General features: G+C 31.1%; 1 protein-coding gene across 1 annotated transcript in view; it reads right to left on the reverse strand.

The window, feature by feature from the left end:
• Positions 1-15,877, reverse strand: part of LOC129219775 (dynein axonemal heavy chain 8-like) — a 189,951-nt gene that overhangs the window by 26,873 nt on the left and 147,201 nt on the right. The window contains exons 66-72 of the mRNA XM_054854077.1: positions 15,396-15,551; positions 15,232-15,321; positions 9,726-9,818; positions 9,419-9,523; positions 6,993-7,131; positions 6,652-6,766; positions 3,620-3,810 (exon numbers count right to left, since the gene is read on the reverse strand). Of these exons, the coding sequence (XP_054710052.1) occupies positions 3,620-3,810; positions 6,652-6,766; positions 6,993-7,131; positions 9,419-9,523; positions 9,726-9,818; positions 15,232-15,321; positions 15,396-15,551 (889 nt within the window). The remainder of the gene's footprint in view (positions 1-3,619; positions 3,811-6,651; positions 6,767-6,992; positions 7,132-9,418; positions 9,524-9,725; positions 9,819-15,231; positions 15,322-15,395; positions 15,552-15,877) is intronic.

Raw genomic sequence — 15,877 nt, forward strand, 5'->3', positions numbered from 1 at the left:
TTCTGTGCTTAGCACAGCAGAATAATCTTTACTAATAATAAAGCTAAAAGTCTGTCTCTGGATGTCTGGATCTCTGTATGTTTGTTACATGCATAGCGCCTGGACCGTTCGGCTGATTTTCATGAAATTTTGCACCTTGAAATGTTTTTTTTCAAAAACTCGATTTTGTTCTTTTTCTATTCCAATTTTAAGAACATTTTACCAAGCAAATTATCATAACGTGGAACCGTAATATGGGCAAGCAAATTGGCGAGAAATTCATCATCCATTATTTGTAAATATACAGTTGAACCAAATGACTATAAATTTTCTACAATGGACAAAGCTGTGCAGGTACCGCTAGTTAGGAATAAAATTATACAAATAAATCCCAAAACTTCAAAACCAAATTGATGCATATTGGTTTTTGAGGGTTTATTTTCTTACTTTTTATTTATATATTTTTTAAATTTTTATTTGCTCGAAACTTTTCACAATAAAATATTTACTTTAAAATACTTTCAATTAATTTTCCAGTACACAGTTATAAGTAGTGTGACTGCACAACTCATAAAAGGAAAAACTATTGCTTTTATGACATTTGATAAAATTTTTAGAATAAAATACTTACCTCAAACTACATTCAATTAACTTTCCTATAAACAGTCTGATAAGTGGGGTGACCATACATTTCATAAATGGAAAAAATCTAACGGCTTTAAGTTCTAGTTATATGTTTTTCTTTTAAAATATGCTTGTAGAGTTTTAGACAAACTAAAAATGTAAAATAGTTCAACAAATTCTTCTTCATCATTGACAATTTAATTCAGTAACTAAGACTATCTTTTTAAACAAATTAAAAAAAAAAATATTTTAAATAAATTTATTAAAACAAAAGCAATATTTTTAGTTAAATATTTAATGAGAAAATAAGATGTAATTTGGTATTTAATTATTTACATTGTTTTTGTGCTGATACAATGAGATAAATGTTCTTTTTACATTTTGAAGCTATCCTGTTATACATTCCTCCATTATTACACATGTTGCTATGAGTCACCTCATATTTGAAAACTGTTAATAGGAAAGTATACTTTCTTTGTGTTTCTTTTAAATTGATAGAAATGACGCATTTATAAAAAAAAAATCTTTGAAAACTTTTGTTATCAATAAATATTCATTTTAAAAAATATTTTCAAAGTTTGCACGCAGTGAGAGAAATAAAAACAATGTAATCAGGACACAATTTGCGTTGACAGACGGAATAATGCAATAGCTTGGTGACAACAGGTGTTATTCAGAATGGCATCTTTTCGTTTAAAGATGAGTGTTTTTTATATTTTTACTGCTTTGTCCATGTGCTGTATTAGGACTCAAATAACATTTTCCCAATCAAAAAAGTTTCTAAGCAGCAAATGGAACTGCGTTTTATGGTGAATCTTTTCCCTCTCCACATGAAACTAAAATATTGCCAAAGTAAACCCCAGTAAGATGTTTAATTGATCTTTTTTCTTTATTTACAAGGTTAGGTCAGGCAGAAAATGTTCTTGATCTGGATGACTTAATAAATCAGGATTTCAAGTTTAGTCAACAATACAGCATGGCAAGTAACAAAGCCAACAGAATGCTTAGGTTTATCAATAGATCTATTTCAACCAAACCTAAGGTTCTTCTGCCTTTATACGGGAGTTTGGTAAGATCTTATTAGGAGTATGCTGTTCAGTTTTGATATCCTTATTTCATGAAAGATATTTCTTTATTGGAAATGGTTCAAAAAAGGGCCACTAAACTAGCAAGGGGACTTTGAGATTCAGATTATGATACCAAACTTAAAACGTCTAATAAGTATAGCCTGGAGCAAATGAGAGTCAGAGGGGATATTATTCAGTTGCTTAAATTAATCAAAATGAAAGAAATTTATTGGTTAAATTTCTGCATGGAAAGCAAGATGAGGGGTCATCATTTTAAGCTATTTAAATCTCAAGTTAACCTCGAAATTAGGAAAAACTACCACTTTAGTAGAGCATTATGAGCTCCCTTTGAAACAAAAAGCACCCCTTCTCGGGGTTTCAAAATAACTTGTACCAACTTGCAGAGCTGTAAGGGCTTAGGGGCTCCTGAGCATTGCAAAACTGCAGTTTTGTACGCTTGAAAAGTTGCTTTCAAACTCGTGGTCTCTAGTAATGTTTTGCTCTTTAGCTCAGGGCTTGATTTGAGTTGAGCTAAAATTTTCCTTTAAAATCGAAAACTTTAATGTTTGTGAATAAGAAAGAAGAAACAAACGAATCTAAAAGAGGTAACTGTAATAACATCAAATAAAACCATCAATAATTTGAATGGAGATAAGATTTTTCGAACTTGATTAAAACAGCTTGCAGCTTTTTTTCCTGTGGAGATAGAAGCTTAGTTTTTCAACCACAGGTCGAGTTAGATCTGGAGTAAAAAAAAAAGAAACACTTTCCATTGGTGTCAAGAAAAAAAAACCTATGATAATTCCTTCACTTTTTACTGATAAAGTTAACAAAGAAAGTAGTGTCTAAATTTCAGCTAAGCCTAAAAAAGTTCAAGCTAAAAAGGCAAATAACTCCCACCGTAATTAAGTTAGGGCATTGAAACAATTGCTTAGAACGCAGAAAATTCCTCCCTTTCCAACAAGACATAATGTTGATATGTGCAAGTAATTTTCGTCCTTTTAATAGGCAATTTATGCAAAATGTGTGCTTAAAAAATTAATTACAAAAAAACTAATTTGAAATTAAAAAAAACAAAACCCCTAGTGCAAACCATGGGAGCACGAAGTAATTTTGTAAAAAACTTTCAAGGCTGTAAGTGCTATGGAGTCTCCTGGATGCAGATCCACCACAGACTTCCTTTCAGAATTTCTTTGACCTTACTTTTTTTAATATAAAGAGATTACGATTGATGAAAGAAAGTAAATTGCATATTCCAGGTGACCTCCCACGCTGTGAAGAAACTACAGCTCTTTCTTTATGAACAGAATTTTCAAAAATTAATTCAAACTCAGTGAATGATTTTCAGTTTAGGGTCTCTAAAATTTAGAGCTTTGTACCCAACTTAACAATATTTAAGAAGTAGGAACATGTTATATGTCGAAAATAGGAATATTTTATAAGTCAAAACTTCTCAATTAGAGATTTTGCTTGTGCATTTCCTTGAGTTGGTACAAACAGAGGCGAAAGGATAATGGGTTTTCAAAAGTGAAAGAAATTAATAATACACCTGAAAATTTTACTAATGTAGCACTAGCTGAGAGTAACTGGGACATGAATTCTGCTTAAAAAATGATATTCGAATAAGAAACTTCATCTGGTTATGCTGAACACAAATTTAGCTTTTGTACAATATTACTTTTTAAGACTAAACCTGAACTTTTTTTCAATGTACTTAAAACAAGGTATTTATGTGGTGAAAGCTTAACCGTAGAAGATAAAACGCCTACATAGGTAACAATATTAAGAAGGCTACAAAGAGTCTAATCACACCATTACATACGCTGCGAAGTTAAGTTTGCCTCAACTGTAGTATAATTTGAATAATAGTAGTGGTTTTAACCAAGATATTATTTTAATAAGCATTCACTATTTGCCTCATGATAAAATGAGAACTAAAATTATCATACCTTTGATAAGAGCTCCAAATTCTTCGTGAGTGACTTTCTTCTCCGAAAGATCAATTTTTATGGTTAGAAGCAAAGTGAAAAGAAACTTATGCATTTCATATAGACCACGACACGTGTACTTGAACACTTCATATGTTAGAAAATGAATTATATTTTCAATTCTTGCGCTTGCTCTTGGGGACTTCTCGGATCTTAAAAATAAATCAATAAATAAATTAATGAATAACTAATAACAACAAAAAATTGTTTTAACAAATGATACACAGCTAAACTAATTTTATGATATGATAAATTTATTGGCAAACATTAAGGAAGGTCAGGGCTGTCCAACTGCAAAGAGCCCATGGGCCATAATTCTGGACACTGATCACCTGGCAGGCCGCAGTTTAAAAGAGTTGAACAATAACCTCTTGCTCTTATACAATAACAATTAATAGTTCAATTATTAATCATAAAACAATGAAACAGAAGGATTATAAAGCAATGTGCTTAGATTTTAATGGGGAAACTGAAGCCAATCCACCTTCTTTACAAAGGCAGGAATGTCAACATCAATGTTTGTCCTTGCCAGTCGTAGAAGGTCGAACAATGAACTGTCAGAGCAAGCTCTAAATTTCTGTTTCGAAATCAGCAAAGGCCATAGAGTCAGTGAGGGGGGAGGGGGTCTTTATTTTAAACCAATTTCAGGCAGCTTTTGCTTATCTGAAATGTTTCTCTCTTGCCTCCCTGTCCTCCCACCGTCAACGAGAGGCAATACTATTTCTAGGAATTCGTTTGAAGGCCAGCGTGCAGGGTAGGACTGCTTGACCTTGATCTGTAGATGTCCTGTAAAATTTTCTCCCAACACAATAAAAGGAGTAAAAGTGTGATCAATAGGAAATTTCGGGGAACCTGGCTTGACCACAAATGGTAGTAGTCTCGGATGCTTCTTGATACCATAAAATGTCGAAAAAATTAATATGCTGAATAAGAAGTTAGCGTGCCGCACAATATGCGTTGGTGGGCTGCCAGTTGGAAAGCCTTGAGGTAGGTTTAAAAAAAAATAAAAGGAGTTTTAATAGTCTAATGATAATGTAGATCAAGCACAGATCCAAATAGAAATCATAGAGATTATTAATTCCTGCTCTCCCCCCCCCCCCCCCGTGATCAAAGAAAATATAAAAGCTTTTTTTTGGACTTTCAATTTCAAGCAATTTCTAGGGAGACAGCTGTACCCTCATTTGCACTCAGGACAAGGTTTCTTGTGGTTATGTGTTTTTTTTTTCCATGATCGAAGTGAGAGACAAATGGGAGCGGAACCAACCTATCACTTTGGAAGAACATTCATAAAACATAAAACTGTTGCAATGCTTCGAAAAACAAAATTATTTTAAAGCTCTTGACAAACGACATATTTTTCTGAAAAAATTATTTGTTTGTATTATTTTTACAGCAATTGAAGACATTCCAATAATTTTTTTGATCAAAAGTCTTCTATCTACTAGGCAGATAAAAAGAAATTTATTGGCAGAAAACTCAAACAATATTGTTGCATTACACTGTCTGTTCTGTTTAACCATGAATGACATTAAAGTCTAGTTTTTTTTCCACTAACCATAACTTTTAAGCTAATATGGCTTTTAAAAAAATGATCAAGAGTGAATCTATATAAGCAATTTTATTTTATTTCAAGGTCTAAGGCAACTGAAAAAGTATTTATGACCATAAAGCTTTAAAATTCAGTTGAATTACATTGCTATGTTAAGTGTAACAGTAAAAGAAAAATACAATATTGTTACAGATTGAATGGGAAGAAAGTTTTTTGAGTATAATAGCGCACTGTGCATACTATGCAATTCCACTCAGTGGCAGCTGATAATTGTCAAAAAATCATCCTGGGTACCATTATTAGATATCATAGAGGCAAGGTTTGCCGCAAATGCCCACTGTATCAATACATATGATAAAACAGAGATGGGCTAGGGTGCCACAATGAAATTCTTATTCTTCAAATCAAAAAAGTTTGGGAATCCCTGTCTTAACTGAAGTCATTTTCTTTCCTTGTATTTTCAGTTCCTTTTTACTTCCTTTTACAAAAAAGGAAGTATTGTATTCGTGATAAAATTTTCACTCAAAAATCGACCTTTATTCCCATTTTACTCACCCCCAAATGAATGTTGAGTTTATTTTTTCAACCCAACCACACGTGCATACCTAGGAATATATAGACAAACGAAATATCCATTTTGATGATTCCCGAGTTGATTACACTGAGTTTTATCGTGACGTCTGTATGTACGTATGTATGTGCGTATGTATGTCGCATAACTCAAGAATGGTATGTCCTAAAAAATTGAAATTTGGTATGTAGACTCCTAGTGGAGTCTAGTTATGCACCACCCTTTTGGTTGCATTTGGGTGTTTCTAAAGGGGTCTTTTGCACTTTTTTGGGGGGAAATCATTGTTAATTTCGATGCAAACTTAAGTGGTGTTATAATTTGGAGGACACTTGGTGATATTAGAGAGTTAACTATTGAACCACATTAAAATTGCCAGTAATGGGGAAATAACTTTAAATTGGTGTAAAAGGAAATCATGTGCTCGTTTACATTTAATGTTCCTTAATTTCCATTAGAAATTGTTTTTTATAAACTGTGTCCGAGTTGTACAACTTTTGTTGTTGTACAACCCGAGTTGTACAACAACAAATTCTGAATTTCATATTTCAAGGCTTTACCATTTTCTAGGTATATGAGCCACCTATTGTTTTACATGTACAGACTGGAACATATGTGCACAAAAGAAAAAAAAATGCATTTATGGAGCTACAATTTCTTGGGAAAGTACAGAAACTCCCTTTTATGGCAAATATTCAATACCCCTTCCGCATAAAGTCACCCTATTTAGAGTGTTCATATTTATGTGCAAATATCATCTAATAATTGGAATCTTGGTTACGTAGCTAAGGTTTTTGTTAATATTTTTCATTGTTACTAATATATGTAACTTTTCTTGATGCGAGTGAGAAAAGGAAAATAAAATAAGCTACTAACCTTTCTAAAGAAATATCAAATATACCCAAAAATTGGACTAAAGATGTTTGGTACATCACATTCACCATAGCCATATCACAAATCAGAAAGTATAGAATGCTTCCTCGTGCAGCAACTATAAGAAAGACAAACAAAGTTCATTAAAAAAAAAAAAAATAGAGATATCTTCAGCATTTTTTTCTTTTTTTTTTTTTTTTGCCATTGATTAAGAAAGTATATTTTTAAGGACATGTATGAGGATCTTCTAAGACCTAGGGTTTATTCATAACATACATATAAAAAGTTACAGACTGCAGTGATTGTTTGCTTTTTCATAAAGAAAAATATATTTTTTTCAATACCAGGCCTGTATTCTTCTCTAGCTTCATTTATCATTTTATTAGTGGCATCAGCAATATCCAACTGCTTTGCAACATCTGCAGCCGTCTCTTTTGTTATCTTCAAAACTTCAATCAGTGATTCATCATCCACTAATGAGCCCTAAAATACAGTGAAATGAACAATATCTTTTAAGGAATCAAAGCACATATTGTACAACAGAGTTTAATAACAAGAATCTTTAATTTATAAATGCATTAAAAATTCTAAGTGGATAATTTTTAAGTTTGACATTATTTCAAAGATTGTTTTTTTATTTTTACGCCTCTGAATTAATTTAATTTTTTGTATTTAAACGTCACACAGAATACTTTCAAAAAAAAAAAAAACATAAACATAAGAACATGAATGGGTAACAGCTGTTAACCTTTAAATATCACATTTTTAGATTTTAATGTATGGTATAAAAAAAAAACACTATTAATTCAGAATTAAAGGCCATAATGACCAAACAAAACCTTTTTGAACGAAAGTTTGGCCATCCAGGGTTTATACTCTATTTGGATGAAAATATTCCATGACTTTTCCAAGACTTTTTCATGACTTCAATGAAAATTTTCATGACCTCGTTACACGAAGAGAATAGCACTATTTAATCTCAAACTCGGTAATATTTGGAAATGAGCATTAGCAAAACGTCTATATGAATGCCACAGCCTCATTGAAGCACTTACTCGTAATGGAAAAAATATAAGTGTACACTTAAAAAACTAAACTATTCTCATTTGTCTTCATCATATAAATTTAAGTAAAGTAAAAATGCTGTGAAGCGAATATGATGATGCTTAAATGTCTGATATATATATATTTTTAAACAGGCAGAATGATATTGAATGGGACAAAAGTTGAATGAGTCATTAGTAAGTTTCAATAAATTTGCTTCAAAAGTTACCTTTTAGTGTCCAACAGTGCCTTTAATCATCCACGTAACTTGACAGTATTTTAGTTCTTTAAAGTAAAGCCACATAGTTTAGTTCTTTTTATGTTTCAAAACCAGATCTTTTTTGAAAAAACCATTCAGTAATGAATCAATCTTCTGATTCAAAAGTATCTTTGTTTTATTTGCATATTTTCAAATGCATATAAATTAATAGGTTCAGAAATTGCAGAACACGTTAAATTCTCGAAATTGAACGTAGCAGTGGGTCACATGGATTAGTTGGCACTACTGTTTTAGAGCATTAAAATTCCTCTTTTTCTGTATTCTATCGCCTGACTTTAAGATCTTTATTTTCTAAAACATTGAACAAATTAAGATAAACTCTGACAAATTTTATAATAAAGTCCTTACGAACGATGGAATCGAACTTGCATACAATTGAATTGCTTTTTTTTTTGAGTGGGCGTGGCAAAACTAAGAACGTGAAATTTTGCTACTACAGAATATGAAACGTAAGAAGTGTTGAAAATAACAGAAAATTCAAAATAAGTGATGTCCCAGGCAGTAAAATCACATCGCAAAAAATGGCAAGCGGCTGCGACAGAAGTGGATGCAATGAGATTTCAAAATTTAGATTTGATTTTTGGATCGTTCAATTTTCCTCTTTTAATAGCTTTTATGTGCTATACTGTTAAATCACTCAATATTTCTAATGCTCCTTTAGCTACTGTTCCTTTCTCTTTGTGCAGGACATTTTTCCATGACTTGAAATAAATTTTCATGACTTTCAATGAAAATTTCAATTTTCCATGACTTTTCCAGGTCTGAAATTCTGTTATTTTTTTTCCATGACTTTCCAGGATTTACATGACCCGTACGAACCCTGGCCATCTTAAACGCTTTTGCACATTGTATAAATTTTTGAGTAGTCGAAAAGTTGGCAATTTTTGCGCAATCCAAATTCTTCAATGATCCTTAGCGAATAAAAAAAATTCATAAAAAATAAATAAGATGCTCAATTCATTGAAGAAAATATGCAACATTAATATAGTTTAAACATAAATATTTTGATTGAAAATTCTAAAGGTTTAAATGAGCAAATCAAAGTAAATTTAGCCAATTAATGAAAAATAATTTTTTTTTGAACACAGCATTTTGTTATTTATGTTATGATGATACAAGAAAAAAGTTTTGTTACTCCAAAAAAGCATCTTTTTTTCTATTATTAAATACCAGAAAACACTTCATTTAAGAGGTTTATTTCTTTCTACCCAATTGTTGAACAGTGAGGAGATTTAAAGTATTTAGTAACAATGTCCTAGGAAAAAAAATGCATACTACAATTAAGTTTCTATAAAAAATTAAATGACATTAGACCATAAAATTAGACATAGTTATGAGAAATTTGAAATTTAGGAAAATTTAAAGCACATAAACTTTTATCTTTAAATAAACAGGAAAAATATACCTTCTTTGAATTTTTGCAGCTTATAGAATGTTAATCTATACCTCTGTTGTAGCAAGCTTGTGAAGTAAATTATCCTCTAATTCCTTTGTTTTTCTCTTGTTTGCAGCAACATTTTCCATCAATGCAACTCTTTCAGATTCGAGTTCCTAAGAAAAAACAAAATTTAGAAAACAGACACATGTTTTAAACTAATCTATCAATATACAATTTTCAGCAAAACTTAACTAGCTCAACAATCTCACATTAAAGATGGTTTGAAAGATCATTTACAAACAAAAAGGATTGTTAGTAAGAATAAGTTTTGATTTTAAATTTCTTTATGTTACTACATTAAAAATTTTAAGAAACCTGTTTTTCTGCCAAGACAACACGGCCTAATAATTGATCTTCAAGACCTTTTTGGGTAACAGTGAAGTCTATCACTGAAGTTCGAGCAGAAACCTAAAAAATACATGTATGTTATATGTATAGTTATGAATAAAAATATACAAACAAAATAAATAAATGTGAGCCTAAGCTTTGATGATATTACAAAAAAAATAAGTATTTTGAAAAATATATTTTAAAATTAAATTCAAAGCAATTGTGTCAAGAATTGCAGTCATTCAGGAAGTAAAAACTGGTTTGGTTGGAGAGGGTAGGGATTTCAGCCCTAGGAGGGTAAACGGTAAAATTTTTGGGTAGTTCTTTTTTTTTTTTTTTTTTTTGTGATGTTGTCATCTACATTACTTTAGCTTTATTGCTTTGTCATTTGGGGATGTAAACTTACCATGGCAGCTAAGTAATGTTGCCAGGAATGAAATTGTGCATTATAACAGTGTTGAGATTTAATAAGGTGAACAAGTATCCTGGAGGGATCAAGCATCCCCCCGATACCCAAAATATATAGAAATTATAAAAATGTTACATTATCTTTAATTGGTTATGGGTGATAGGGAATGGATCAGCAGATAAAATAATAAACATAACAGCCAACGAATATCAAAATTGAAAACATAACAAAACCCATTTTTAAAGACACAGGACAAGGAATCACAAGTTAAAAAAGTAAAGAAATTAAAGTTCAGGAGCTTCTTCTTTACACCTTGGTTCAACTTTAAGGAATTATTTCTTCACATTATCCCTAAATTTATGGATTTTCACATTTGTATTTTTATTTTTAAGAGTCTTTGCTTTTAATTCCCACAAATTCTAAATTAAAAAAGAGAGAGAGAAAGATAATTTCATTAAAAAAAAAGTAATTCTGTGTTTGAAAAGTACCTTCTTGGTTAAGTGTTTTCTTTAAAGTAGTTTTTTTTGGAAAAGAAAAAAAAAGGTAAAAAGATACTTTTATTTATTTATTTTTTGTTCAAGAGCGATTGGATAAAATTACTTTATACTAGGATACAGTCGGATCCCTCTACAACGCGATCCGACTTACGCGAAATGGCTATAACACGAGTTTTCCGTGAGTTATTAATTTTTTATTGCAGACACAAATTGTTACCTGTAACATGAAATTTTTTCGGAAAGGAGCCCCGGAGCATTGAATGGGCTTCGTTGACACTAAAGATTGGGTTTTGTGAATGGACTTTCATCCCTTTAGCATCACTGGAAACAGAAGTTTACACAATGTATTAGTTTAAACAACGCTTTGCTTTAGTTTAAAGTTTAAACAAATAACTGCTCCGATTGTTAACTTTTTTCATTTTACACATAAACGTTGATGGCTCTCAAATGCGCTTTTGCATCTAAAGTTGGCGAAAATGGAAAGAAAAAGAGAAAGTTTCTGACCATCAAAGAAAAGGTGGAGATTTTCAAAATGCTTGAACCATTGAAAAGTATTTCAAAAGTATCACGACAATTAAGTATGAGTGAATCTTCGATAAGTACAATTAAAATTCAAGAAAAGGAAATCCGTAGACTTTCAGAACTTTCAGTTTTAATACTGAAGCTTGCAGAGCAGTGTCTAAGCAAAATACAAACATCATGAAAATGGAAGCGCCTCTTTCATTGTGGCTTGAAGAGGCCAGAAAGAGGGGTGTTTTCACACTGCATAAACCATCAATCATCTTCAACATTAAAAAAATTATAATTAAGTTTGGGATATCTACTGTTCAGTGGTATTTTAATGCAGTAATGTACTTAATGTAAGTAACGTACTGTTTTAATTCATGTCTCTCATTGATCATTGATTTTGTGCTTCATATTAGTAATTTATGAAAATGCTTTTTCTAAAATGCAGTAAAAAGTCAGTTCTTTATAAAAGAAACTATAATATATAGTTAAGAAATGGTTTGAAACAATTTGAGGGTGTTTACACAACTTTGAAATAATCGGGTATGCTAATAAAATATATCTAAACACACATTGTTCCACAACGCAAAATTTCAACTTGCGCGAAGGGTCTTGCAACGCATCCCTAGCATAAGTCGGGATCCGACTGTACATTTTACTTCAAATCAAAATACGTCATTTATATTTTCCATAATATCAATGTTCATTTTGTCCTAACCTGTGGGTTTTTCAACCAAGAAGAGGGGAGGGGGGCAGAAGGGTCAGAATAGGTGTCAGTCAACTGTAGAAGAGGCAATGGGCAAAAGTGTGAATATCAGGAAAAGAGCCAATTTGACCATGGAAATCTTCAATTAAGAAAAAAAAAAAAATGTTACGAAAATAAAAAAAAATAAAATTAATAGGAAAATTGAATTGCACATTAGCAACAGATTTTTTTTTACATTAAGGGCAAGGTAAAGGTTGAACTTTTAGGAGAAAATAATATTTTTCTACTTTTAAAACACGGATGGTTTGACAGGAAAAATAATGCATTTAAACGGATCTTTGAGCAACTAAAATCAACTGGACAAATGCATTACATGAAGAAAATATTGTGAAAAAACATAGGTAATGCACGCATCAATTTGGTAATGAATGTTTTTTACTTCAATGTTAGATTTGATTGTTACAGATATGACAAATTTCTAACAAATGATAACTGAACATTGTTAATGAAATATCCCAAATTTTAATGTATTATTAGGTTTAAGGCAATAATATTCATTTCTATTATGCAAAAATAGATTGAAAAATTAATTTATTTTGCATTTTAACTTATGTTACCAAAATCATCTGTATTTGGCAGTGACAGAAAAGTAAAGATTGTAAAAATCTTACCTCTAATTCTATGCAAGTGAAGTGGAAACTTAATTTTAACTTATACATCCCACACCAGACACCATCCTTTCGTACCAAATAAATTTTTTTGACTAGAAATAACAACCTTCGAAGTTTGCTACCAACATGATATCAAAACTTGGGACAAGCATAAATAGCTATTCATTTTATCGATGTAAATTCCTTTATTCTAAAACACAAGAGTTGATTTTTATAGATGAACAAAAAACACAATATTTCCTTTGTTTACAATGCATAGGTTTTTTTTGAAATCAGGAGTCAAATAGAGGGATATGTTGCGAATCTAGTTTTGAAGCAATAAAAAGAGATTTTACAGATTGATAAAAAACCTGAAATTTTTTGTCGTGGATTGAATTTGAGACAAAGTTAGCTATATGATTTTTTTTTGGGGGGGGGGGGGGGGAATTGATTAGATAAAATTTATCTGGGACTTAAAACAGCACTTTTCCTGGCATTACCCTAAAGCAGTACGGTCATTTTGAATTTTATCAGAGGTGCGAAGGGTATATACTTGATGCACATTGCAATGAAAAACAGCTAAAACCATGTCCACATGTGTAAAAATATTAATTTTTAAAAAGTGGTGAGGGGGGAGTCAATTGCCCCTTCTGACCTCCCAAATGACAGGCCTAGGAAAAGGAGGAAAGAATATAGGTCTAATAATCATTTTTAATAAATACTTAAAAGTATATTTTAAATGCTTTAACTATATATTGTAGGAAACAGCTTTACTACTAATAATAGAATGTTTATGCTTATCCTTTGAAATATTTTTTTCGTATCTAAATGTGTAATAGCATGGTGTTATTGTAACTAATTCTTTGAGGGTTGTTCTTGAACATTTTAAAATATTCAGTTTCATGAGCATATACTTTAAAAAATCATTAGAGACAATTTTACTCCTTTAAAAAAAAGGAAAGGACGTTGGGCAGAAGCTATCCTTATTGCCTGCTATAATAAATGCGACACAAACATATCGTCACTTCAAAGCAACAGTAGGATATCTTAATGTTATTCCTGGGATTAGATGTCTGACTGTTGACGCAGTGTTGCCAGATGGTCAAATCCAGATTTCCCCAATTCCCTTCCTACTTTTCCCCAAAAAGTGATGTTTTCTATCAAAATTCCCCAAATTCAAAAATTATTTTTCCACTAATATTTTCATAAAATGAATCGACTTCCTTTAATATTTTTGCCTCCTGAAATTTTTTTCCCCCCAATTAACCAAATTTTCTTATAAAATCCCAACTTTTTTTTTTCCTTCCCATTTTCACTTTTTTTTTGCATTTATCTTTTTATTTCTTTATCTGCTTTACTAATAATAAAGCTGAAAGTCTCTCTGTCTGTCAGGATCTCTGTGACGCGCATAGCGCTTAGACCGTTCGGCCGATTTTCATGAAATTTGGCACAAAATTAGTTTGTAGCATATGGGTGTGCACCTCAAAGCGGTTTTTCAAAAATTCGATTTTGTTCTTTTTCTATTCCAATTTTAAGAACATTTTCTTGAGCAAAATTATCATAAGATGGACGAGTAAATTAGTAAGCGATCATAACGTGGAACCGTAACGTGGGCAAGCCAATTGGCGAGAAATTCATCATGCATTATTTGTAAATATACAGGGGAACCAACACACCTTTTAATTTTCTACTGCGGGCAAAGCCGTACGGATGCCACTAGTCATAAATACAAGCGTCTGACCAAAAGATAAGAAATAGCCGAATGTTTTTTTTCTACTAGCATTTACTACTCTGCTTCTGTATGTACATTTAAAATATGATTTTTTAAATATATTTATCCAAGAACATTCTTCATCACACTTATTTTTAACTGTTTCACATATCAACTAGTTACTCACGCAGAACATTAATGCGAATTCCGTAGCATAATATTCCACATAATGCGAAATGCAAATTCCATAAAGTTGATCAAAGCTAAACCAACTCTGTTTGATACAAACAATGTAACTACTACTTCTTGTCGTGAATCTCAATACGAAAAAAATTCTTTTTTCCCCCGAGGTTTTTTCCTTTCCCAGGTTTTTCCCAAGAAAAAAATTTTTCCCCAAAGAATTCCCCTCAAAACTCATTTCCCCAAAATTTCCCCAGAGATCACCATATTTCCCCAAAATGGGGAAATTTCCCCCAATCTGGCAACACTGTTGTTGAGATGATGATATGGTGTTGTACCTACTTATACCATATGGTGTATGGTCTTTTTCCTTAATGAAGATTGCAGATATGAGACATCAGCCAAATGGTATATTTGTGCAATAATATTGTACTACATAGAAAGCGTGAAATCATCTTCTTTGGAAAGTCATTACCCCTTTTGGCTATGACACTACCGAGAAAAAAAGGCATGATGCTTACTCTACACCATACTAAAGGAAAAAAAATGAAGTGGAGATAGGGGGAGGGGACAAAATAGAAAAGTAAAGTTTATTTTTTACATAATGCATTCATCAAGAAATACAGCAATCAAATGAAACTGTGAACAAGATATTTAAGAAGCTATTAAGGAATACTTATTTTACTGAAGGACCTCAGGCTTTTATTGACTTAAAAAAAAAAAAAAAACTTTATCAAAATAGAAATTCATTTAAAAGGATTAAAATAAATAGATAAAGAAAAGAACATGGAAGAAAAAAATAGAAGAAGAAAAGTGATCAAGCACACATACTTCAGGAGAGTAAGTTGGATTGGGCAATTTTGTAGTAATATATAACTTGAAAGACTTGAGAAAATCAACATCTTTATCACCAATTTGAACCTAGAAGTAAAATATTTTCAGTATTTCAAGCTGAATTAATTTTACTCGCAGTAGTAAGAAGAATTATATTATACCTTTAGAATGCTTCCTGACTTGACAAAATTTCTATCTAATACATTATCTAAAACTGGATCTAGTTCTTCGCCCACGTCCTCTATTAAGAATGGGCGTCCTTGAGATAAAGCATCTTCAAAAAATTGTCGAAAAAACTTGTGATTCAAATTTGTCACCTGAAATATATTAATTCAACATTTTTTGAACATTTTCAATCAAATATATAATGAAACAATAATTTAAGTTTTGGTTACCAGTAAAGTATACCAGTTAACATGGTCTCCACTCCATCACTATAAACATTGTTATTAAAAGAGATAAATTTTAAACAGAAATATATTAAATTTAAATTAATAATCATTGTAAATATAAAATCAGCATACCAAACGAAAAAAGTACATTTCTTTTGAAAACCATTTAAAAATAAAAAAGAAAAGGAAGTAAAAAATTTAAAACTTTCTGATTGCTTTTTTTATGCTCCACTAATTCATGCTTGATAGTC

This window comes from Uloborus diversus, chromosome 1 (genome assembly GCF_026930045.1).
Source record: "Uloborus diversus isolate 005 chromosome 1, Udiv.v.3.1, whole genome shotgun sequence".
NCBI classification, from domain to species: Eukaryota; Metazoa; Arthropoda; class Arachnida; order Araneae; family Uloboridae; genus Uloborus; species Uloborus diversus.